Source organism: Lampetra planeri, chromosome 3, assembly GCF_965212315.1.
Source record: "Lampetra planeri chromosome 3, kcLamPlan1.2.h2, whole genome shotgun sequence".
Classification (NCBI taxonomy): Eukaryota; Metazoa; Chordata; class Hyperoartia; order Petromyzontiformes; family Petromyzontidae; genus Lampetra; species Lampetra planeri.
The window spans coordinates 10,873,818-10,898,054 of record NC_136109.1 but is presented as its reverse complement, the minus strand read 5'-3'; the positions used below and the strand labels follow the sequence as shown (position 1 = coordinate 10,898,054).

General features: G+C 43.7%; 2 protein-coding genes across 9 annotated transcripts in view; both read left to right on the top strand.

Annotated features, from left to right (window-relative positions):
* Window positions 1-9,426, top strand: part of LOC144737674 (cAMP-dependent protein kinase catalytic subunit alpha-like) — a 105,171-nt gene extending 95,745 nt beyond the window's left edge. For all 7 annotated transcript variants that reach the window (XM_078620538.1, XM_078620518.1, XM_078620511.1 and 4 more), the window contains 4 exons: window positions 481-576; window positions 1,413-1,535; window positions 5,015-5,179; window positions 5,832-9,426. In XM_078620538.1, coding sequence (XP_078476664.1) covers window positions 481-576; window positions 1,413-1,535; window positions 5,015-5,179; window positions 5,832-5,957 — 510 coding nt within the window. In that variant the 3' untranslated portion in view covers window positions 5,958-9,426. The remainder of the gene's footprint in view (window positions 1-480; window positions 577-1,412; window positions 1,536-5,014; window positions 5,180-5,831) is intronic.
* A 4,844-nt stretch (window positions 9,427-14,270) lies between these two features.
* The window catches only part of LOC144737650 (uncharacterized), a 75,436-nt gene continuing 65,469 nt past the window's right edge, over window positions 14,271-24,237 (top strand). Inside the window, exons 1-2 of one of the 2 annotated variants that reach the window (XM_078620451.1) lie at window positions 14,271-14,373; window positions 23,983-24,067. The gene's annotated coding sequence lies outside the window, so the exon portion shown is untranslated. Of the gene's footprint in view, window positions 14,374-15,034; window positions 15,119-23,982; window positions 24,068-24,237 lie in introns of those variants that run through there. The other variant, XM_078620460.1, reaches the window with a different exon arrangement.

Sequence of the window (24,237 nt, the reverse complement as noted above, 5' to 3'; positions counted from 1 at the left end):
AGTAAACAAAACATACCAATTAGTTACTAGTTCGCCACTCAGTACCGTGACGTTATGCTGGTTATTAACATCCGGCATCATCGGGTGATTTTTCCAGAATCGTGGGCTTAAGTAGCAGCCAATTGGCACGTTTTATTTACGTGACAAACCTTACCAACCTTCTTGGTTCTTTCGGTAAAGTCATGTAGAAGGGAAATAATAAAATAATAAAAATAAAACATTATAAAATACAATTCTCACGACGCTTGCGTTGTGGCCGAAATATCCTGATAATTGTATTATATTATGTTTTATTTTTATTATTTTATTATTTCCCTTCTACGTGACTTTACCGAAAGAACCAAGAAGATGAATCCCTGCAGTCACGAAAGCTTTAAATCGAAATTTAAACCTTACCAATTTGGCTGTGTCAGGTGGTGGCGGGTTAGCGACACACATTGATGAGTTTCGTCTCTCCCGTCGCCGTTATTGTCCGCGCAGGTCACCGACTTCGGCTTTGCCAAGCGCGTCAAGGGGAGGACCTGGACCCTGTGCGGGACCCCGGAGTACCTGGCGCCGGAGATCATCCTCAGTAAAGTAGGTGTTGTGATCGCCACGGCGCCCCACCAACCCCCCCCCACCCTTTCCCCCATCCTCACCGTCCACACACATTATGAATACCGTCAATAGTACACGGTAAGTCCTCCGCTTAACGCGTGGTGTTTCAGGAGGACTTGCCGTACCATTGTGTGTTGAACTTCTTTCGCACCGTACGTGGCCAACCGGCACCGGCGAGACAAAAGGTTTGCCGGGCATGGTGCCGGCCACACCGCCGCCCACAGTCAACCGTAACCGGTGCTTCCGCTTACAGCATTTACCCTGCCGAGGCTGTGAGTGGGTGTCCCCGTTCACCGCTGAATCTAGGGAACGGCGCCAGCGGCTCGGCGTGAATTCTATTGAGAGGGCAGGCGGCCGTAGAAGTAGCGTCGTCGCGTTTAAGAAGAGAAGCGTAGCGACACGACCGCGCTCGACAATAGCCGGCGCCAAACTGTGCCACATGCCCCTCCCGCCGCATGGCCTTGTGGGAGCACTCGGTACCGATGAAGTTTTTTCCTTTTCTTCCCGGTTCCGTTCCGATGACGTACGTGAACGTGAGAGGGTTCAAAAGTCAACGTGTGGTTTGTTGTGGGCGGGGGGGTGTGGGTGGGTTGGTGTCTCTTTGTTTCAATAAACTCAGCCTCACATGATTACTTAGTGCGGTGTGTGGTAAACATCGCCACTGGGAAAACAAAGGCGGCCAGGCGTGGTGCTGGCCAAGCCCCGCCCCCTCTCGTGTGCCGCGCCTGCCTTCGACAGTTTGTCAACGCTGCACAGGGGATCGTCGTGTTTTTGTCTCTTCGGTGTGGTGTTTTTTTTGGCTACGCGCACGACAGGGCTACAACAAAGCCGTGGACTGGTGGGCGCTGGGCGTGCTGGTGTACGAGATGGCGGCGGGGTACCCCCCCTTCTTCGCCGACCAGCCCATTCAGATCTACGAGAAAATCGTCTCCGGGAAGGTTCGTTCGGGCGCACGCGAGGCGAGGATGGGGGGGGGTACCTGCACATTCGAGTTGCTGTGTGTCAGTGAGGCTGTGTTGCTGCTGTGTTGCAGTGAGGATGATGGTGGTAGTGGTGCCGGCTACGACGGCGGCGGCGGTATTGCTGCTATTTGTCAGTGAGGCTGTGTTGCTGCTGTGTTGCATTGGGGCAGTGTTGCTGCTGTGTTGCATTGGGGCAGTGTTGCTGCTGTGTTGCAGTGATGCTGTGTTGCCGCTGTGTTGCAGTGAGGCTGTGTTGCTGCTGTGTTGCAGTGATGCTGTGTTGCCGCTGTGTTGCAGTCAGGCTGTATTGCTGCTGTGTTGCAGTGAGGCTGTGTTGCTGCTGTGTAGAGACAAAGGCGGCCGGGCGTGGTGCTGGCCACCCACCCCCTCATTAACCGTGCCGGCCTTCATTGGTGCTACTCGCTTAAGAGGACTTGCCTCAAAAGTCTGTCAAGGCTGAATGGGGGGGATCTTTGTCTTGTCTCTGTGTTTGATGGAAACTAAGTGCACGGTGAAATCCTGCTCTTACAGGGTGGCACCTCCGAATAAAATAATCCGTCGGAAGGCTAGATCGACTGCTCTCACTTGCTGTGTACTGCCTGCTACAAAGACAAAGATCCCCCAAGTATAGCCTCAACAGACTTTGTTGGGCAAGTGCTGTGAGCGAGTAGCTGCTATGTAGGCCGGCACGGCACACAAAAGGAGGGTGGGTGGCCAGCACCATGCCCGGCCGCCTTCTTCTCCCCCTTGGCGATTTTTACAAACTGCACCAGGTAGTAATCTGGCCACATGGCCGGCCTGCTCTAGACCAATTTCTCGACCATATCAATTCCATACACCCAGCCATCAGATTCACCATGGAAGTCGAAAATGATGGCAAGCTACCCTTTTTGGATGTCCTAATCAAAAGGAGACCTGATGGTTCAATGAGCCACTCTGTCTACAGGAAAGCCACCCACACGGATGCTTATCTAAAACCGGATTCCCACCACCATCCATCCCAGAAGAATTCCCTCATCAAGACTCTATATCATAGAGCCCAATGCATCTCCGACCATGAACACATTTCCAGTGAACTCAAACACGTACGCCAAGCTCTTAAGGCTAATGGTTACTCCGACTACACAATCCGCAAAGCCATCACTCCAACCACCAAGAAGGATCCTGTTGAGGAGCCTTTCAAGACCATCACCTTACCCTACATTGCTGGGGTCACAAAAAAGATCTCCAAAATCCTGATTAAACACAAGATCCAGGTCCGATTCAACACAGTACATAAAATCCGTGATCTGGTACCGTCTGTAAAAGATGTGGTTCCAGACATACAGTACCCTGGTGTCTACAAACTAAGTTGCCTCTGTGGTAGCAGTTACATTGGGGAAACCAAACGACATGTCTCGGACCGCATCCGTGAACATAAAGCTGACCTGAAACACTGTAGGACAAACACCTCAGCCGTGGCAGATCACTGTTACAACTCAGTGGGCTCACATGACATTGACTTCTCCAAGACAGAGGTTCTCTGCAAGCCATCTGGCTATCATGAGAGATTCGTACATGAGGCGATCCACATTTACAAACACAGAGACAATTTTAACCGAGAAGATGGATTCTGGCTTAGCAATCACTGGAAGGACGTAATAAACCATTTTGATACACATTAGGGTGGGTAGAATAATACATAGTGTTATATTAAAAATGTATAAGGTATAGGGTGGTTTATAGCAATACAGTATGTAATTTAATGTTGGTTTTGCCTATGGAAGTATATAGTACGGTATAGACGCGTGTGATGTAAGAGAATAAAGTTTAGATGGAAGCATATTATATAATTTTTTACAACGTAGAATTTTTCATGTATTACTTACTGTTAGTAACTCAGCTTATTGTAGAGTATAGTAAGTTTACTGATGATGCTATGTAGTTTATACTTTAGTTTGTCATGCAGTTTATACTGTAGTTTTTTACGTGGTTGTTTAGTAACTACAGCTACATACTATTAACATTCCTTTCCTTTGTTAATGCTCCCCCCCTTCCCCCCCCCCCTTTGATGCTGCTAATCCTGCATAATGCACGGGCATAGTATTGATTTGGAACCCCCCCCGCCCACCTCCTACGCATTTTCCATATGCTGAATTCCTCTTGATATGCAAATTATTTTGTTTAGGCGCTCTTCTTCCCACCTCCCCCCCCTCTAACCCAGCTTAAATATACGCTCCAAGCTTGGGGTGTTTCATTCTTCGCCTGAGGATGGCTGCTTGCGTTGTGGCCGAAACGTCGTGAGAATTGTTTTATTATGTTTTATTTTTATTATTTTATTACTTCCCTTCTACGTGACTTTACCGAAAGAACCAAGAAGATGCACCAGGTACTCACATTTGAGGCTGAGTGGACCTAAGATGAGGCCCAAGACTGGTTCAAATATTCGCCACTGTTATTGGACTTGAGCGGGAATCGAACTCGGGTCGCCGGGTTTGTAGAGCGGCGCGCTAACCTCTTGCAGCCCCCCCCCCCACACGCCAAGCAACCTCTAAGCCCCCAGCAGGTGGCAGCCTTATCCACACAATGACCCCCCTTTGATCTACGACTCTCAGAGCACTGGGTTGCCTTGCGCCGCCACGCCTCCGAAGGGAAAAAGCTGAATCAGAATCACAATATTTATTTACACTCGAGGAATCCGATGAGCTGCAAAGCTCTTTTTCACAGTAGGGGCGGGGTAAGTTACAACAATAAACGGTCCAAAAACACGACAGTCGTACAAGAAAGTGAATTAAATCACCCAAACATAACCAAATAAAACTAAACCATCCCCATCCTACCAGGCAAAGCCCACTGAGGTTATTAACGTATTTTTTAGAAGCGACCTGGCCACAAATAATAACTCAACAAAGTTGGACATTTATAGCAGCAACATAATCTCAATGCATGTTTCTAAATGTGGAGGGAAAAACCGGATGACCCAGAGAAAAAAGCGATTGGCTTGCGCTGCTTGTGAATTACCGGCGTGGTGTGTGGGTGACTGTGAGAGTGGGGAGCGATAGTGTTGTTAACATCTTAACACCTGTTTTGTTGCCAGAAAAAAGGGGGATAAATCCCTATTATCATATTTTGGTACTGGCAAAGGAGATCCCATGATGATAGTGTAGGTAGCAGTTAGCGCGCTACGCGACGAACCCGGCGACCCGAGTTCGATTTCCGCTCACGGGCTTCAACGCCAGTGACGATTTTGTGAACTGGTCCTGGACCTCCCCTAGGTCGACTCAGCCTCAAATGAGTACCTGGAGCGATGTGTAAACATCGCCACTGGGGAGCCACAGGCGGCCTGCGTGGTGCTGGACATCCACCCTCTCGTGCGCCGTGCCAGCCTTCGTAGGTGCTGCCACTCGCTGTCTGTTAAGGCTACACAGGGGATCTTTGTCTTTATCTTTGTGCCCCCCCCCCCTCCCCGCTCGCAGGTGAGATTCCCCTCACACTTCAGCTCAGACCTGAAGGACGTGCTGAGGAACCTGCTCCAGGTGGACCTCACCAAGCGCTTCGGAAACCTCAAGAACGGCGTCAACGACATCAAGGGGCACAAGTGGTTCTCCACCACCGACTGGATCGCCATATACCAGCGCAAGGTGTCGTTTTCGTCGTTGTCGTCCCCGTACCCCCGTCTCGCTGGCCACTCGGTCGGCCAACACCAGGCTAAGGCCCAGGCTCGGAGCCACTCACGCAACCGATACAACCGAGTTGCGACAATTGGCCTCTCTGAATGATAACAATGTGGGTGCCGCGGTGGCTAGGAGATGTTAACTACCTGGCCTGGTATGCAGGAGGTCGTGGGTTCGATCCTGATATTGGTACGCCCGCTGTATATTTGGAGCTTAAGTGTTTTCGCTCTCCCCGTCGTAGCGTGGATTTTGCTCCGGGTCCTCCGGTTTTTCCCTCCACTTTTAGAATCAACATCACGCGTTTCGAGAGTATTTGACTGCGATAAATTAATAAGCCTTTTGAACCTTATGGCGGTACCCCGGGGTACCATAGTATTGGGTGGCGGGGGGAGGGGTGGGCATTATTTTAGCTACGTGTAATCCCACTTGAGTAATTTAGAGGTTAATTTTCGAAACTTGGGCAAATGTCCACCGTGACCGCCGCTCGCTTTTCGATTGACGTCGCCTCGCCGTTGTACCGTGATAAATTCCACGACGGCGAGCCCCCACCGCGCAACCCAAGGAGTGACCCCCCCCCCCCCCCTCTGCGGTGTTGTGTGCGGACCTTCTTTGCGACCAGGTGGAGGCTCCCTTCATCCCCAAGTGCAAAGGCCCCGGCGACGCCAGCAACTTCGACGACTACGAGGAGGAGGAGATCCGCATCTCCTCCACCGAGAAGTGCGCCAAAGAGTTTGCCGACTTCTAACGGGAGGGGCGGTGGGGGGGCGGTGGTGTTGATGGAGGAAGCGGGGGTGGGCCGGAGGCCGAGCCGGGAAACTCCGGGCCTCGTCCGAGACGCCATCCAACGCCGGCGGCCCCCTCCGGACTGCGCCGGGGGAGGCGGACGCGCCGCACCAGAACTTGCTCGGGCCGTGCCGGAAACCGCAGGGCCGTGCCGAGCCCCACCCTAAGCCATGCCGGGCCGTAATTGGGCGCCGCGAGATGTTGCCCATGTCGCTCGCCGCCGTGGCGTGGCGGAGCGGGCGCCCCCCAGACCCACCCCGGTAGCGGTGCAAGGAGCATTGAGTGCGAGCGGCTGGATTCTTAGTGTGCGCGCGCGCGCGTGTGTGTTTTCCCTACCCCCGCCCGACCGCCCGCCCGCCCGTCCGTCGTCTGCCCCTTGGACACAGCATCACTTCTTTGTAGTCAGCCAAGTGAAGCATTTTTTTTATTGGAAACACTTTGCGCGCGGGAGGAGACGAACGTTAACGGTGACTGCGCGTGCGCGCGCGCGCGAAATAAACGCAGTACATTTGCAAAGACTGTAATCCTGTTTGCAAGCACAGGGTTAGCATAGCCCCCCCCCACCTCCTTCCTGCGTTCGGTAGGAAAGCGAGCATCTGACCTTCGACCTTCAGCCTGTGACCTCCTGACCCTTAAAAGCGCGCGCTCGTCAACTCGGCCCGGCGCGTCGTCGGCAGTTTAGTCGAGAGAGAAGAGCATCATTTTACAAACATGTGACAGTTGTCAATTTTTGTTGTCGTTTATTTCCCTTTGCGAGGTCGTCCGTCGGTTCGACACCGAACCGTTAGACCTTCACTGCCCGAATGTCGTTTTTATTTTATTTTTTCCCGAGAGGCCGTCGCCGATGGGCCGCGCTGTTCGACGTCGCGAGCATCGCTGGGAACGACCAGAGCATTCGTCGCATCACAGGGGATGCGCGGTGACTCCCCTTGCCGAATTGGGGCCCACGTACCGCGGCATCGCATGGGGAGCGTTGTCGATGACGTCGTTGACGATGACGTCATTGTCGATGACGTCGTTGTCGATGACGTCCACGTCGTTGATGTAATCGTCGCCGTCGTCGTTAACAAAGAGCAGAGTCTGCGCGGGATGTCGAAGTCGATAAAAAGCCGAGACGGTGAAAAGTTCCTGATGCTCGCTCGGCAAGGTTTTTGAGAAGGGTGGGTTCGGGTGGGGTGGGGGGGGGCGGCGGGTGGGGGTGGAGGGGGGAGCACAGGTTATTAGCCCTTTCCTGTTCCGAGACGTCTGCAAGTTGCAGGGTGCGGGCGTCCCGTTCACCGCTGAATCTCGGGAAAGCGCAAGCGGTTCGGCATGAATTTTATTTCGAGAAGCGCAGCAGCGCCGTTTTTAAAGACACGAGTCACCGCAGTGAACCGTAGCGTCACAACCGTCGCATTATACCATAGCCACACGCCTCCTCCCGCGTGGCCTTGTGGGAGCCTCGGTACCGATAAAGTTACTTTTATTAGTTTTTCTTCCGGTTACGTTCGGAAGAAAACACAGTGACGACGTACGTCATCGGAACGGGAAAGGGTTGACGTGCACAGCCATTTCTCTGAGGTGCTCCTGGCAAAAATGTTAAACGACAAGTAATCTCCACGAGACAACAGTGTTTCTGCGCTACATAGGATTCCTAGGATCGAACACATTCACGCTCCGCGCTTTAATCGCCCGACATGGGATGCGGACCGCACGCCACTTGCAAAAAAAAATGAAGGTGTCTGGAGTTCCTGTTTTTAACGGTTCTGCCAACATCGGAAGGCGCGGATTTCCCTCCCCGCTTGATGGGGAACGCTTTTTTGGCAGCTCGGCCACTCAAGTATCTGATGGGCCACTTATTTTGCGGGGTGGGGGGAGGGGGGCAAAATGTAATTTTCAAGGGTAAAAGTGCAGATGTTGTTGAGGCTCGTCTCGTGTGCTCACTGAAGTCCTTGAGGGTAGCCACGTGGATCATTCGACTGCGTGGTGGAGGCGTTGATTTTTCCTGCCCTCCCCACCACCCCGCCCTCCCCCCACCTCCCTCCCACCCGCACCCCTCTCGCACCATTCCCATCTAGCCCCCCGCCGTATCTGACGCTTTCTTTTTTTCCCTTCCCACTGAACAACCGAGCTGCTCCATTGCCAATGTTGAGCGAGCCCGGCGGCGCGGCTAAAGGCGGCTGCCTGGTTTTTCCACTGCGTCAGCCGAGCCGGTGCTTTGCGATGGACGAGTCGAGACGCGCGATGGCGGCGCGGCGAGCGAACCGCGTGTCCGTCACGTCGCACGCGACGGACGAGTCGAGATGCGCAACGGTGACGCAGCCGACCGATGTCGCACGCAACAAACCGCCTGCGTTATTCGCCGCCCCCCGCCGCTGCTGCTGCTGCTGCTAGTCCTCTCTTGGACTCAGATCCAGACTCGGATGTTCTTCTTTGCGAGGACCAGCACGTCGCGGGTTTGGTGGTTCCGGCTCGGCACGGCAAATATAGGCAGTGGAAAGCCGTGTCCCCCCACTCCCACCCCCCCACCCCCCGTACCATAATGGCCCGGTCCTGGCTCTCGGCTCGGATGTGCCAGTGAGAAAATGGGGTATTTGGGTGTCTGAGCCTTTGTTGGCAGAGGCGCAAGATGGCTTAGTTTTGTACACGAGCATTACGGCGGAGGCGGCGGTGGTGCCCCGGATCATCACGGGCAACGGCAAGATCCGTGAAAAGAGAGAGGCCGACGGCGTTTTGTTTTACTGCCTAAACGAAGTTGACACCGTTCGATCGTCGACCAATTTTTGGGAATTCCGGTTTGGCGCATCCCAAGTTTTAAGCAAGGGCAAAGCCTGCAGCAGGTTTAAATTAAATGAGACCACTCTTTGGCGTTGGTCAAACCTGGCCGCAGCATTCTGCTGCTGCTGACGATGAGAATCGGTGAAGTCAAAAACCAGCCACAGGGTTTTGTTTTTCAAACAAAACCAGTCCTGGGATGCGCTGAACCACGAAGTGCCCTGTTGCGGTTGATTGATTAAAAATGTTAATCAACAAACTTAACCCGTTGTTCTGTTTGAATTAGTTTTGTACAGTTAATTTTTTTTTCGTAGAATACTTTCAATTTGTTTTACTTATTAATTTGTTTTTTTTTATGTTATCACGTCATACGGCCAAGCTCCTGCCAGAAGCGAGAAGAATACTGCCGGAAGGAGAAGAAGACGAAAAAGAAAAACACAAAACTCTGCCCCACGATCAGGGGGGCGGGGAAGGGCCCTTTTGCTGGAGAAGAGACTTCTTCCCGGGAGAGAACTTAAGCCGGATCCGCAAGTTACGCGGCAGGGAAGAATCGCGAGAGGAAGATGCATCGGCGTTGGAATCGTTGGGCGGGAGAGTGTTTTAACCGATTTTAACGGTGCAGTGATATGACAAAAAAATAATACCAAATGCGACTATAAATTACCCCTCTGAACTTACCGATGTGCTTTTGGCTCTCTTTTTGTAAACTTATCTCGGGGTAAAGAGTGATGGGAGAGTGGACCGTTAAAGAGTCTTGTTCTGAAGTTCAACATACATACATGAAGTACTACATAAATACATGAAGTTTAACATACATGACGTTCAACATACATACGTACTTGAAGTTCAACATACGTACATGCATTTGAACATAGATACATGAAGCTCAATATACATAAAGTTACACATACGTATATGAATTTCAGCATAGATACACGAAGTTCAACATACATATGTACTTTAATTTCAACATACATACGTACATAAAGTCGTGACCATACCTGTCAACCCCTTATCCAACATACCCCTTATCAGTGCTCTATGATGTGTGTTGTAGTGTAGTGTATAGTGTAGTGTATAGTATTGTAGAGTAGAACCCCTCTTAACGACCACCGCTGTTCATGACCAATCGCTTAACGACGGGCCTCCATAGAGCCCAATGTGTAGTGTAGTATATAGTGTATAGTAGTGAAGTGTGCGCATTTGAAGTGGAAACATCTATACAGGTACTCGCTTAACGACCAACTCACTTAACGACCGGTTCCATGGAACCAATAACACTGGTCAACACACTTTTTCTGGCATAAGGTATTCCAACGGTCTTAAGGTAATTTTGGGGTGCTGATTCCAAATCTGGCATCAGTTTTTGTCTATCACATCAAGTTTTTGAGATATCAAATATTGCATTTTCAATAAAAACTGCAGAAGAAAAATATTAAATAAATGTGGATATCTACATAAAAATATATTACAAACACACTATCCTAAAAATACAGCACCATATTTTAACACTAAAGCAGTCACTGACTCGCAACAACTTGCAATCATAAGTGAAAGAGTTAATTTCGGGTAAAATCAATGAAAATGGGGTATGCCGATAGCATAAAAATGAGATGTGATAGAGCAAATCTGAGATCAGATTTGGAATCAGCACCCTGCAATTAGTCTAAAACAGCTGCAAAAGTCCAGGCCAGAATTTTTTTTTTGTTGACCAGTGTTACCCTCGTGAAGAGGAAGGGTGTACATTAACAGACGGTGAATAACAGGAACAAGGCCCCGTGAATTTTTTAATCGGCTCCTCTGGATTTGCGTTAATGGATCAAAGCGGCCTCGCTCGCTCAGTTTTCCCGGTTGGCTTTTGCTCCCTGCTTATTCTGGTTTGTCCAGACTCTGGTGGTGGTGAGCAGGGGGGGGGGGTTCATGAATCAAGTTGCCCAAGACATTGCATGCTCACGAAAGAAACAACACACATTGGCACTGTTATTAAATAAAATAATCAGACTTGGTAAAGGTTAGTAATTGGAAGCACTGGGATAGCATAAACCATAAAACTCAACTTTGTTTTATTTTACCAGGTAAGTCCCACTGAGCTATAGAGCTATTTTTCAGAAGCGGCCTGACTATCACAAATGATAGCTCAACGAGGTGGCTTTTCATTACGTGGAAATATATAGCAGCCAAATGCTCCAAAACGCGTGATGTTGATTCTAAATGTGGAGGGAAAAACCGGAGGACCCAGAGAAAATTCCACGCAGACCACGGAGAGAGAGAGACACGCAAACTTCAAATATACAGCAGGCGTCAGGGTCTAGATTGAATCCACGACCTCCTGTATACCAGGTGATGTAGTTAACATCTCGCCACCGCAGCGCCAAACTTGCTATTACAATTTTCCCCAGCTTTCGAAGTATGGTCAAACAACACAACATGCATGGCACGGGAGCCCTTCATCCAGCAGTGGATTGAGAAAACTACGTCGCACATTTGTATATTGTATTTGCCATATCACAATGTGCAATAATATTTCAAGCTACGGGATAGTTTTGCGTGTTTATTTAAAGGATATTCAGACACTAGTGAATAGTTTTAATACAATACAATTGCGCATTCACGGTATCTAACTTGCTTAATCATAATAGTTTAAGTATACCGATGATATTATGAGGGTACGTATGCAATGCAGGCCTTTGTACGATGTGAACAAACATAATTAGGTAATTTGAATATAATAATTAGTTTTAAATCGATTATATATTTTTTCTCGTCTATAAAATCATTAAAATACATTCTAGATTATAAGTTTTCGTGACTCTTTGGTTCTTTCGGTAAAATCACGTAGGTAAAAAAAAATCACGACGTTTCGATTGCAACACAAGCAATCATCATCAGGTGGACAACCACAGCAAGAACAATTTTACTGAAGCGGGAGAGATGCCGGAATTAAGGCGTTTATATAAGTCAGAGAGGGCGGTGAGGGGGGGAATAAGGGGAGGGGGAGCGTTGCCTGTGCGCTAGGGGCTGGGACGTGGGACTGGGCAGAGGGGGGGGAAGTGGGCAGGGAGAGCAAAGCAACAAAACGATTGCGGCCAAAACAGATGATAGTGCTCAAAACAAAACAGCCGCACTGCTGAACGCTGAGGATGCAATTAACTCGGTAGAACAACTATGAACGGTTACATTTTACTTGGTTAATAACATTTCACAATGATTACTCAATTTGTATCCATCCTCTCGGTTGAAGTTATGTCTATGTGTATATATCTGGATGGCTTCATGAACAAATCTTTGATGGTAGCCAGACGGCTTGCAGAGCACCTTGGTCTCGAAGTAAACAATATCATGAGAGCCCACAGCGTTATAGCAATGATCAGCAACGGCGGAGGAATTAGTTCTGCCGTGTTTCAGATCTGACTTGTGCTCGCAGATACGGTCAGAGACATGACGTTTCGTTTCCACAATGTAACAATCACCACAGATGCAACTTAGTTTGTAGACTCCAGGGTATTGCAAGTCAGGAATGACATCCTTCACAGATGGGATTAGATCACGGATTTTGTGTACTGTACTGAATCGGACCTGGATCTTGTGTTTGTTTAAGATTTTGGCAATATTTTTGGTAACGCCTGCTATGTATGGTAACGTGATGGTTTTGTTTGAGAAGAGACCTGATCATTTCTGACATGCAATATCCTGGAGTCTACAAACTAAGTTGCACCTGTGGTGCGTGTTACATTGGGGAAACGAAACGACATATCTCGGACCGTGTTCGCGAGCACAAGTCAGATCTGAAACACGGGAGAATCAATACCTCTGCCGTGACTGACCATTGCTATAACGCTGTGGGCTCTCATGATATTGTTTTTTTCCCGAGACCAAGGTACTCTGAAAACCTTCGGGCAACTATCAAAGGTTTGTTCATGAAGCCATCCAGATATATATAAACATAGATATAACTTCAACCGAGAAGATGGATACAAATTGAGCAATCTTTGGAAGGATGTTATTAACCAGGTAAAACCTTGACTGCTTTATGGTGTTGCCTTAATATCCGCATCTACAGTTTCTTCAGCCCCCCCCACCCGACATTTTGCCGTACTCGCCCTTTTCTCCCTATCCCACACCCCCTCTCTCTCTCTATCCTCCCTGGCTCCTCCCCCCTCTCTTACCTATATATCCTCTTGTTACAGCAGCCCCTTTTGCCCACTTCAGCAACAATTGTTTCTTGCTGTGGTTGTCCCACCTGATGACGGACGCTTGTGTTGCGCCCGAAACGTCATGATTTAATTTATCTCATACCGACGTGACTTTACCGAAAGAACCAAAGAGTATGGATCCCTGCAGTCACGAAAACTTAAAATCTAGATTGTGATGTTGAACTTCTACGGTATGTGAGGTTAAATAGGAAGAGTGTCTTGAAAACAGAGCATTTGCGCTAAGCAGCCTTCATGTCCATGGTGGACACTGCCATGTGGTGGACACTGCCATGTGGTGGACACTGCCATGTGGTGGGCACTGCCATGTGGTGGACGCTGCCATGTGGTGGACGCTGCCCGTGGTGGATGCTGCCCATGATCAGGGGTCGACAACCTTTCAAAGAAGAAGCAGGGCCATTGTTCTTGTTTTTGTCTTTGACCAAATTAGTTCGAGAGGCGCATCGCGCGCAGAGCTACGTGTTCACAACACACAGGAGCGCGCAGACAGAAGATGCCAATTACATTCTGACTCAAACGAACTAGGTGATGGAATAAACTACGTCAAGTTAGGGTTCCCCCCCCATTAATTATTCTTTAACAATACCGTTTGATTGCACTGTACATGTCACCAAGACATTCATTCCATAGTAACCCCATTCTCCACCATATTTAATAAATCAGCTTTACGTAAAATTGTTATTTAGGTTTAACGTTTTCTTTTTTTAACTGCGGGCAGCCAAAGAGCTGCAAGGGTGAAGCCAAAGAGCCAGCATGAAGCTCTGGAGATGCAGGTGGCCGACCCCTGCTCATGGTAAACTGAACTCCCATGGTGAACTTGACTCCCTTGATAAACTGGACTTCCATGGTAAACTGGACTTCTATGGTAAACTGGACTTCCATGGTAAACTGTACTTCCATGGTAAACTGGACTCCCATGGTGAACTGGACTTCCATTGTAAACTGTACTTCCATGGTGAACTTAACTTCCGTGGTAAACTGGACTTCCATGGTAAACTTGACTCCCATGATAAACTGGACTTCCATGGCAAACTGTACTTCGGTGGTAAACTAGACTCCCATGGTAAACTGGAATCCTACGATCAAGGGGTAGGCAACCAAAACAAGACGATACATTTCCCCCCCTTCTCAATTCGGTAAACTAAAACAAACAAAAAACCCTCTCGATATTTCAAGAGCCCGCAATGAAGTTTCTTCAACGAGCCAAAAGTGCCACAGTCCCGCCAGCCTTCACAGGTTGCTGATTCGCTGAACAGCACTTGCCCCCAGCAGACTGTGAAGGCTACACGGGGGATCTTTGTCTTGTGCCTCGTGTTCTCCGCCTAGCGGGGTGCGTTGGGGTAACAGCCAAGAGTAGAACCGGGGCAAAGGATTTCTTTTCCGAGTTATCGGGAGGCGGGGAAGTGACAGTCGGTGGGTTTATTGTAACTGTGCTGTAACAGCGCTTCTTCTTTGATCTCCTCTGTCTCTCTGTCTATGTGTGTGTCTCTGTGTGTGTGTCTCTGTCTCTATATCTCTCTGTCTCTGTGTGTGTCTCTGTTTGTGTCTCTGTGTCTCTCTATCTCTGCGTGTCTCTCTCTCTCTGTCTCGGTGTCTCCCCAGCGGGTGTAAGAAGAAGCGGACCAGGGCATGCGAGATGAGAGCTTCTCAAAGGGCCCCCTCTGCCCCCTCCCCAACACACACACATGCCCAACACACACACATGCCCAACACACACACCCAACACACACACACATCCATCACACCCAACACACACACACCCATCACACCTAACACACACCCATCACACCCAACACACCCCCACCCAACACACAAAACACACACACCCAACACACACACACACCCGCCACACACATCACACCCATCACACACACGCACCCATCACACACACACACCCCCAACACACACACACCTAACACACACACACACCCATGACACACCCAACACACACACTCAACACACACACCCCCAACACACACACACCCAACACACACACACACACATTACACACACAACACAACACACACACCCAACACACACGCACACCCATCACCCACACAAACACACACCTCCACCCAACACACACACACCCCGCGTCTTCACGCCAGCCCCGTGTGTGTGTGTGACAATCCCCTACCCCCGTCAACATGGCGAGGAGGTACGCGCGACTCTTTTCTACCGCTAACTTTAGTTTTAGAAAAATAACAACAACGACAACAACAGGTTTTTGTTTGATGGTGATGATGGTGGTGGTGGTGGCGTTCCTTCGTTTCCTCCCTCCGTCCCCGTTTCCACTTCCTCTCCCTCCTGCAGCCACGACCTCTCTCGCTTAACATGGACGGCCGTCTGTTGTTGTTGTTGATTGTTGTTGTTGATTGTTGTTGTTGACCTCAACGTTTCCTGCACCCGTCTCTCTGAATCGACCTCTCTCGCTTAACATGGACGGCCGTCTGTTGTTGTTGTTGATTGTTGTTGTTGATTGTTGTTGTTGACCTCAACGTTTCCTGCACCCGTCTCTCTGAATCGACCTCTCTCGCTTAACATGGACGGCCGTCTGTTGTTGTTGATTGTTGTTGTTTGTTGTTGACCTCAACGTTTCCTGCACCCGTCTCTCTGAATCGACCTCTCTCGCTTAACATGGACGGCCGTCTGTTGTTGTTGTTGATTGTTGTTGTTGACGTCAACTTTTCCTGCACCCGTCTCTCTGAATCGACCTCTCGCTTAACATGGACGGCCGTCTGTTGTTGTTGTTGATTGTTGTTGTTTGTTGTTGACGTCAACTTTTCCTGCACCCGTCTCTCTGAATCGACCTCTCTCGCTTAACATGGACGGCCGTCTGTTGTTGTTGATTGTTGTTGTTTGTTGTTGACCTCAACGTTTCCTGCACCCGTCTCTCTGAATCGACCTCTCTCGCTTAACATGGACGGCCGTCTGTTGTTGTTGTTGATTGTTGTTGTTGACGTCAACTTTTCCTGCACCCGTCTCTCTGAATCGACCTCTCGCTTAACATGGACGGCCGTCTGTTGTTGTTGTTGATTGTTGTTGTTTGTTGTTGACGTCAACTTTTCCTGCACCCGTCTCTCTGAATCGACCTCTCTCTTAACATGGACGGCCGTCGGTTGTTGTTGTTGATTGTTGTTGTTGTTGACAGCGTTTCCTGCACCAGTCTCTCCTCTCTGTGGCTCGTTCCGTTCCCAGGCGAATCGTAGCGGTCAACAGTCAAAGACCTTGGGGCTTAAGCCCTCGTGGGGAGCTTGTTAGTTAGCTAATTAGTTAGATATCTAGTTAGCTAGTTAGATATCTAGTTAGTTAGATATCTAGTTAGCTAGTTAGATATCTAGTTAGTTAGATATCTAGTTAGCTAGTTAGATATCTAGTTAGATAGATCACTAGTTAGATATCTAGTTAGCTAGTTAGTTAGATATCTAGTTAGCTAGTTAGATATCTAGTTAGATAGCTAGTTAGATAGATCACTAGTTAGATATCTAGTTAGTTAGTTATCTAGTTAGATATCTAGTTAGCTAGTTAGATATCTAGTTAGATAGCTAGTTAGATAGATCACTAGTTAGATATCTAGTTAGTTAGTTATCTAGTTAGATATCTAGTTAGTTAGATATCTAGTTAGATAGATCGCTAGTTAGATATCTAGTTAGATAGATCACTAGTTAGATATCTAGTTAGTTAGATATCTAGTTAGATATCTAGTTAGTTAGATATCTAGTTAGATAGATCGCTAGTTAGATATCTAGTTAGCTAGTTAGATATCTAGTTAGATATCTAGTTAGATATCTAGTTAGTTAGATATCTAGTTAGATAGATCGCTAGTTAGATATCTAGTTAGTTAGATATCTAGTTAGATATCTAGTTAGATAGATCGCTAGTTAGATATCTAGTTAGCTAGTTAGTTAGATATCTAGTTAGCTAGTTAGATATCTAGTTAGATAGATCACTAGTTAGATATCTAGTTAGCTAGTTAGATATCTAGTTAGATAGATCACTAGTTAGATATCTAGTTAGTTAGATATTTAGTTAGATATCTAGTTAGTTAGATATCTAGTTAGATAAATCACTAGCTAGATATCTAGTTAGATAGATCACTAATTAGATATCTAGTTAGTTAGATATCTAGTTAGATATCTAGTTAGATAGATCGCTAGTTAGATATCTAGTTAGCTAGTTAGATATCTAGTTAGATATCTAGTTAGATAGATCGCTAGTTAGATATCTAGTTAGATAGATCGCTAGTTAGATATCTAGTTAGATAGATCGCTAGTTAGATATCTAGTTAGCTAGTTAGTTAGATATTTAGTTAGCTAGTTAGAGATCTAGTTAGATATCTAGTTAGATAGCTCACTAGTTAGATATCTAGTTAGATAGATCACTAGTTAGATATCTAGTTAGATAGATCACTAGTTAGATATCTAGTTAGTTAGATATCTAGTTAGATATCTAGTTAGATATCTAGTTAGTTAGATATCTAGTTAGATATATCGCTAGTTAGATAGCTAGTTAGATAGATCACTAGTTAGATAGCTAGTTAGTTAGATATCTAGTTAGATATCTAGATAGATAGATCACTAGTTAGATAGCTAGTTAGATAGATCACTAGTTAGATAGCTAGTTAGATAGATCACTAGTTAGATATCTAGTTAGATAGCTAGTTAGATAGATCGCTAGTTAGATATTTAGTTAGATAGATCACTAGTTAGATATCTAGTTAGATAGCTAGTTAGATAGATCGCTAGTTAGATATCTAGTTAGATAGCTAGTTAGATAGATCGCTAGTTAGATATCTAATTAGATAGCTCACTAGTTAGATATCTAGTTAGATAGATCACTAGTTAGATATCTAGTTAGATAGATCACTAGTTAGATATCTAGTTAGTTAGATATCTAGTTAGATATCTAGTTAGTTAGATATCTAGTTAGATATATCGCTAGTTAGATAGCTAGTTAGATAGATCACTAGTTAGATAGCTAGTTAGTTAGATATCTAGTTACATATCTAGATAGATAGATCACTAGTTAGATAGCTAGTTAGATAGATCACTAGTTAGATATCTAGTTAGATAGCTAGTTAGATAGATCGCTAGTTAGATATCTAGTTAGATAGATCACTAGTTAGATATCTAGTTAGATAGCTAGTTAGATAGATCGCTAGTTAGATATCTAGTTAGATAGCTAGTTAGATAGATCGCTAGTTAGATATCTAGTTAGATAGATCACTAGTTAGATATCTAATTAGATAGATCACTAGTTAGATATCTAGTTAGATGTCTAGTTAGTTAGATATCTAGTAAGCTAGTTAGATATCTAGTTAGATAGCTAGTTAGATAGATAGTTAGTTAGATATCTAGTTAGATAGATCACTAGTTAGATATCTAGTTAGATGTCTAGTTAGATAGATCGCTAGTTAGATATCTAGTTAGATAGATCACTAGTTAGATATCTAGTTAGATAGATCGCTAGTTAAATATCTAGTTAGATGTCTAGTTAGATAGATCGCTAGTTAGATATCTAGTTAGATAAATCACTAGTTAGATATCTAGTTAGATAGATCACTAGTTAGATATCTAGTTAGTTAGATATCTAGTTAGTTAGATATCTAGTTAGATAGATCGCTAGTTATATAGCTAGTTAGATAGATCGCTAGTTAGATATCTAGTTAGATAGATCGCTAGTTAGATATGTAGTTAGATGTCTAGTTAGTTAGATATCTAGTAAGCTAGTTCGATATCTAGTTAGATAGCTAGTTAGATAGATAGTTAGTTAGATATCTAGTTAGATAGATCACTAGTTAGATATCTAGTTAGATGTCTAGTTAGATAGATCACTAGTTAGATATCTAGTTAGATAGATCACTAGTTAGATATCTAGTTAGATGTCTAGTTAGATAGATCACTAGTTAGATATCTAGTTAGATGTCTAGTTAGATAGATCGCTAGTTAGATATCTAGTTAGATAGATCACTAGTTAGATATCTAGTTAGATATCTAGTTAGATATCTAGTTAGATAGATCGCTCGTTAGATATCTAGTTAGATGTCTAGTTAGATAGATCGCTAGTTAGATATCTAGTTAGATAAATCACTAGTTAGATATCTAGTTAGATAGATCACTAGTTAGATATCTAGTTAGTTAGATATCTAGTTAGATAGATCGCTAGTTAGATAGCTAGTTAGATAGATCGCTAGTTAGATATCTAGTTAGATAGATCGCTAGTTAGATATGTAGTTAGATGTCTAGTTAGTTAGATATCTAGTAAGCTAGTTAGATATCTAGTTAGATAGCTAGTTAGATAGATAGTTAGTTAGATATCTAGTTAGATAGATCACTAGTTAGATATCTAGTTAGATGTCTAGTTAGATAGATCACTAGTTAGATATCTAGTTAGATAGATCACTAGTTAGATATCTAGTTAGATGTCTAGTTAGATAGATCACTAGTTAGATATCTAGTTAGATGTCTAGTTAGATAGATTGCTAGTTAGATATCTAGTTAGATAGATCACTAGTTAGATATCTAGTTAGATATCTAGTTAGATATCTAGTTAGATAGATATCTAGTTAGATAGCTAGTTAGATAGATCGCTAGTTAGATATCTAGTTAGATGTCTAGTTAGATAGATCGCTAGTTAGATATCTAGTTAGATAGATCACTAGTTAGATATCTAGTTAGATAGATCACTAGTTAGATATCTAGTTAGTTAGATATCTAGTTAGATATCTAGTTAGTTAGATATCTAGTTAGATAGATCGCTAGTTAGATATCTAGTTAGATAGATCGCTAGTTAGATATCTAGTTAGATGTCTAGTTAGTTAGATATCTAGTAAGCTAGTTAGATATCTAGTTAGATAGCTAGTTAGATAGATAGTTAGTTAGATATCTAGTTAGATAGATCACTAGTTAGATATCTAGTTAGATAGCTAGTTAGATAGATCACTAGTTAGATATCTAGTTAGATAGCTAGTTAGATATCTAGTTAGATAGCTAGTTAGATAGATCGCTAGTTAGATAGCTAGTTAGATAGCTAGTTAGATAGATCGCTAGTTAGATATCTAGTTAGATAGATCGCTAGTTAGATATCTAGTTAGATGTCTAGTTAGTTAGATATCTAGTAAGCTAGTTAGATATCTAGTTAGATAGCTAGTTAGATAGATAGTTAGTTAGATATCTAGTTAGATAGATCACTAGTTAGATATCTAGTTAGATAGCTAGTTAGATATATCGCTAGTTAGATATCTAGTTAGATAGCTAGTTAGATAGATCGCTAGTTAGAAATCTAGTTAGATAGCTAGTTAGATAGATCGCTAGTTAGATATTTAGTTAGATAGATCACTAGTTAGATATCTAGTTAGATAGCTAGTTAGATAGATCGCTAGTTAGATATCTAGTTAGATAGCTAGTTAGATAGATCGCTAGTTAGATATCTAATTAGATAGCTCACTAGTTAGATATCTAGTTAGATAGATCACTAGTTAGATATCTAGTTAGATAGATCACTAGTTAGATATCTAGTTAGTTAGATATCTAGTTAGATATCTAGTTAGTTAGATATCTAGTTAGATATATCGCTAGTTAGATAGCTAGTTAGATAGATCACTAGTTAGATAGCTAGTTAGTTAGATATCTAGTTACATATCTAGATAGATAGATCACTAGTTAGATAGCTAGTTAGATAGATCACTAGTTAGATATCTAGTTAGATAGCTAGTTAGATAGATCGCTAGTTAGATATCTAGTTAGATAGATCACTAGTTAGATATCTAGTTAGATAGCTAGTTAGATAGATCGCTAGTTAGATATCTAGTTAGATAGCTAGTTAGATAGATCGCTAGTTAGATATCTAGTTAGATAGATCACTAGTTAGATATCTAATTAGATAGATCACTAGTTAGATATCTAGTTAGATGTCTAGTTAGTTAGATATCTAGTAAGCTAGTTAGATATCTAGTTAGATAGCTAGTTAGATAGATAGTTAGTTAGATATCTAGTTAGATAGATCACTAGTTAGATATCTAGTTAGATGTCTAGTTAGATAGATCGCTAGTTAGATATCTAGTTAGATAGATCACTAGTTAGATATCTAGTTAGATAGATCGCTAGTTAAATATCTAGTTAGATGTCTAGTTAGATAGATCGCTAGTTAGATATCTAGTTAGATAAATCACTAGTTAGATATCTAGTTAGATAGATCACTAGTTAGATATCTAGTTAGTTAGATATCTAGTTAGTTAGATATCTAGTTAGATAGATCGCTAGTTATATAGCTAGTTAGATAGATCGCTAGTTAGATATCTAGTTAGATAGATCGCTAGTTAGATATGTAGTTAGATGTCTAGTTAGTTAGATATCTAGTAAGCTAGTTCGATATCTAGTTAGATAGCTAGTTAGATAGATAGTTAGTTAGATATCTAGTTAGATAGATCACTAGTTAGATATCTAGTTAGATGTCTAGTTAGATAGATCACTAGTTAGATATCTAGTTAGATAGATCACTAGTTAGATATCTAGTTAGATGTCTAGTTAGATAGATCACTAGTTAGATATCTAGTTAGATGTCTAGTTAGATAGATCGCTAGTTAGATATCTAGTTAGATAGATCACTAGTTAGATATCTAGTTAGATATCTAGTTAGATATCTAGTTAGATATCTAGTTAGATAGATCGCTCGTTAGATATCTAGTTAGATGTCTAGTTAGATAGATCGCTAGTTAGATATCTAGTTAGATAAATCACTAGTTAGATATCTAGTTAGATAGATCACTAGTTAGATATCTAGTTAGTTAGATATCTAGTTAGATAGATCGCTAGTTAGATAGCTAGTTAGATAGATCGCTAGTTAGATATCTAGTTAGATAGATCGCTAGTTAGATATGTAGTTAGATGTCTAGTTAGTTAGATATCTAGTAAGCTAGTTAGATATCTAGTTAGATAGCTAGTTAGATAGATAGTTAGTTAGATATCTAGTTAGATAGATCACTAGTTAGATATCTAGTTAGATGTCTAGTTAGATAGATCACTAGTTAGATATCTAGTTAGATAGATCACTAGTTAGATATCTAGTTAGATGTCTAGTTAGATAGATCACTAGTTAGATATCTAGTTAGATGTCTAGTTAGATAGATTGCTAGTTAGATATCTAGTTAGATAGATCACTAGTTAGATATCTAGTTAGATATCTAGTTAGATATCTAGTTAGATAGATATCTAGTTAGATAGCTAGTTAGATAGATCGCTAGTTAGATATCTAGTTAGATGTCTAGTTAGATAGATCGCTAGTTAGATATCTAGTTAGATAGATCACTAGTTAGATATCTAGTTAGATAGATCACTAGTTAGATATCTAGTTAGTTAGATATCTAGTTAGATATCTAGTTAGTTAGATATCTAGTTAGATAGATCGCTAGTTAGATATCTAGTTAGATAGATCGCTAGTTAGATATCTAGTTAGATGTATAGTTAGTTAGATATCTAGTAAGCTAGTTAGATATCTAGTTAGATAGCTAGTTAGATAGATAGTTAGTTAGATATCTAGTTAGATAGATCACTAGTTAGATATCTAGTTAGATAGCTAGTTAGATAGATCGCTAGTTAGATATCTAGTTAGATAGCTAGTTAGATATCTAGTTAGATAGCTAGTTAGATAGATCGCTAGTTAGATAGCTAGTTAGATAGCTAGTTAGATAGATCGCTAGTTAGATATCTAGTTAGATAGATCGCTAGTTAGATATCTAGTTAGATGTCTAGTTAGTTAGATATCTAGTAAGCTAGTTAGATATCTAGTTAGATAGCTAGTTAGATAGATAGTTAGTTAGATATCTAGTTAGATAGATCACTAGTTAGATATCTAGTTAGATAGCTAGTTAGATATATCGCTAGTTAGATATCTAGTTAGATAGCTAGTTAGATAGATCGCTAGTTAGAAATCTAGTTAGATAGCTAGTTAGATAGATCGCTAGTTAGATATCTAGTTAGATAGATCACTAGTTAGATAGATCGCTAGTTAGATATCTAGTTAGATATCTAGTTAGATAGCTAGTTAGATAGATCGCTAGTTAGATATCTAGTTAGTTAGATATCTAGTTAGATAGATCGCTAGTTAGATATCTAGTTAGATAGCTAGTTAGATAGATCGCTAGTTAGATATCTAGTTAGATAGATCGCTAGTTAGATAGATCGCTAGTTAGATATCTAGTTAGATGTCTAGTTAGATAGATCGCTAGTTAGATATCTAGTTAGATAGATCGCTAGCTAGTTATCTAGTTAGATAGCTAGTTAGATAGATAGTTATCTAGTTAGATATCTAACTAGATATCTAGTTAGATATCTAGTTAGATATCTTGTTAGATAGCTAGTTAGATATCTAGTTAGATAGCTAGTTAGATATCTAGTTAAATATCTAGTTAGATATCTAGTTAGATAGCTAGTAAGTTGTCATTTGTCGCGGTGGTGATGGTTGTGGTGAGTTTCGATTACCCACCAACGGGGCCACCGTCATCAACCGGTGCCCGTGGCCTCCCCCTAGGTTGACTCGGCCTCAAATGGTGACGGCGCTGTACTACACAGGGTGTTCCGGATGTGTTGTGACCACCCCCCCTACCCCACGCCACCCCCATTAAAACTTAAGAATGTTTTGTTGAACAAAAAGTTAATGTTTGCTTTAGACGTCAATGAATATGCAAAATGGAAAAAAATGTTTGGATTCAATTAATTGGGGGGGGGGGGGGGGCACAAGACATCTGGTCCACCCTGTGCTGTAACCTCATGTGGTGTGCATATAAACATCGCCACTGGGGGGTGGGGGGACAAAGCGGCCGGGCGTGGGTGCTGGCAAAGCCACCCCATCCACGTGCCATTCCCCCCATTCATCGGTGCTGCTGCTTACTCACTAACGCAGCACTTCCCCCCAACTGTCTGTTAAGGCTTAACGGAGGGGGTGGAGGGGGGGGGGGAAGAGTGATCTTTGGTGATACTGTAAGAGGGTGAGATCCTTGAACGTCGGACGCCTGTGCTACGACAGCTCTGCTACCTGGAGCGAGGTGCCTTGGAGGTAAATCGACGACCTTTCCCGCCAAGCGTCTTACAGATAGCACCACCGTCTCTAGGTAAGAAACGTTATCGGAATCCTAAGAATTTCTCACAAATATACAGGGACGCCTCTACTCACGAACGAGTTATAAGTTCCGGAGGTCTGTTCGTAAGTCGATTTGTTCGTAAGTCGATTCCAAACATGTTGTACGGCATGTACGCTAAACACGGGGAATGGCTTTAAAGG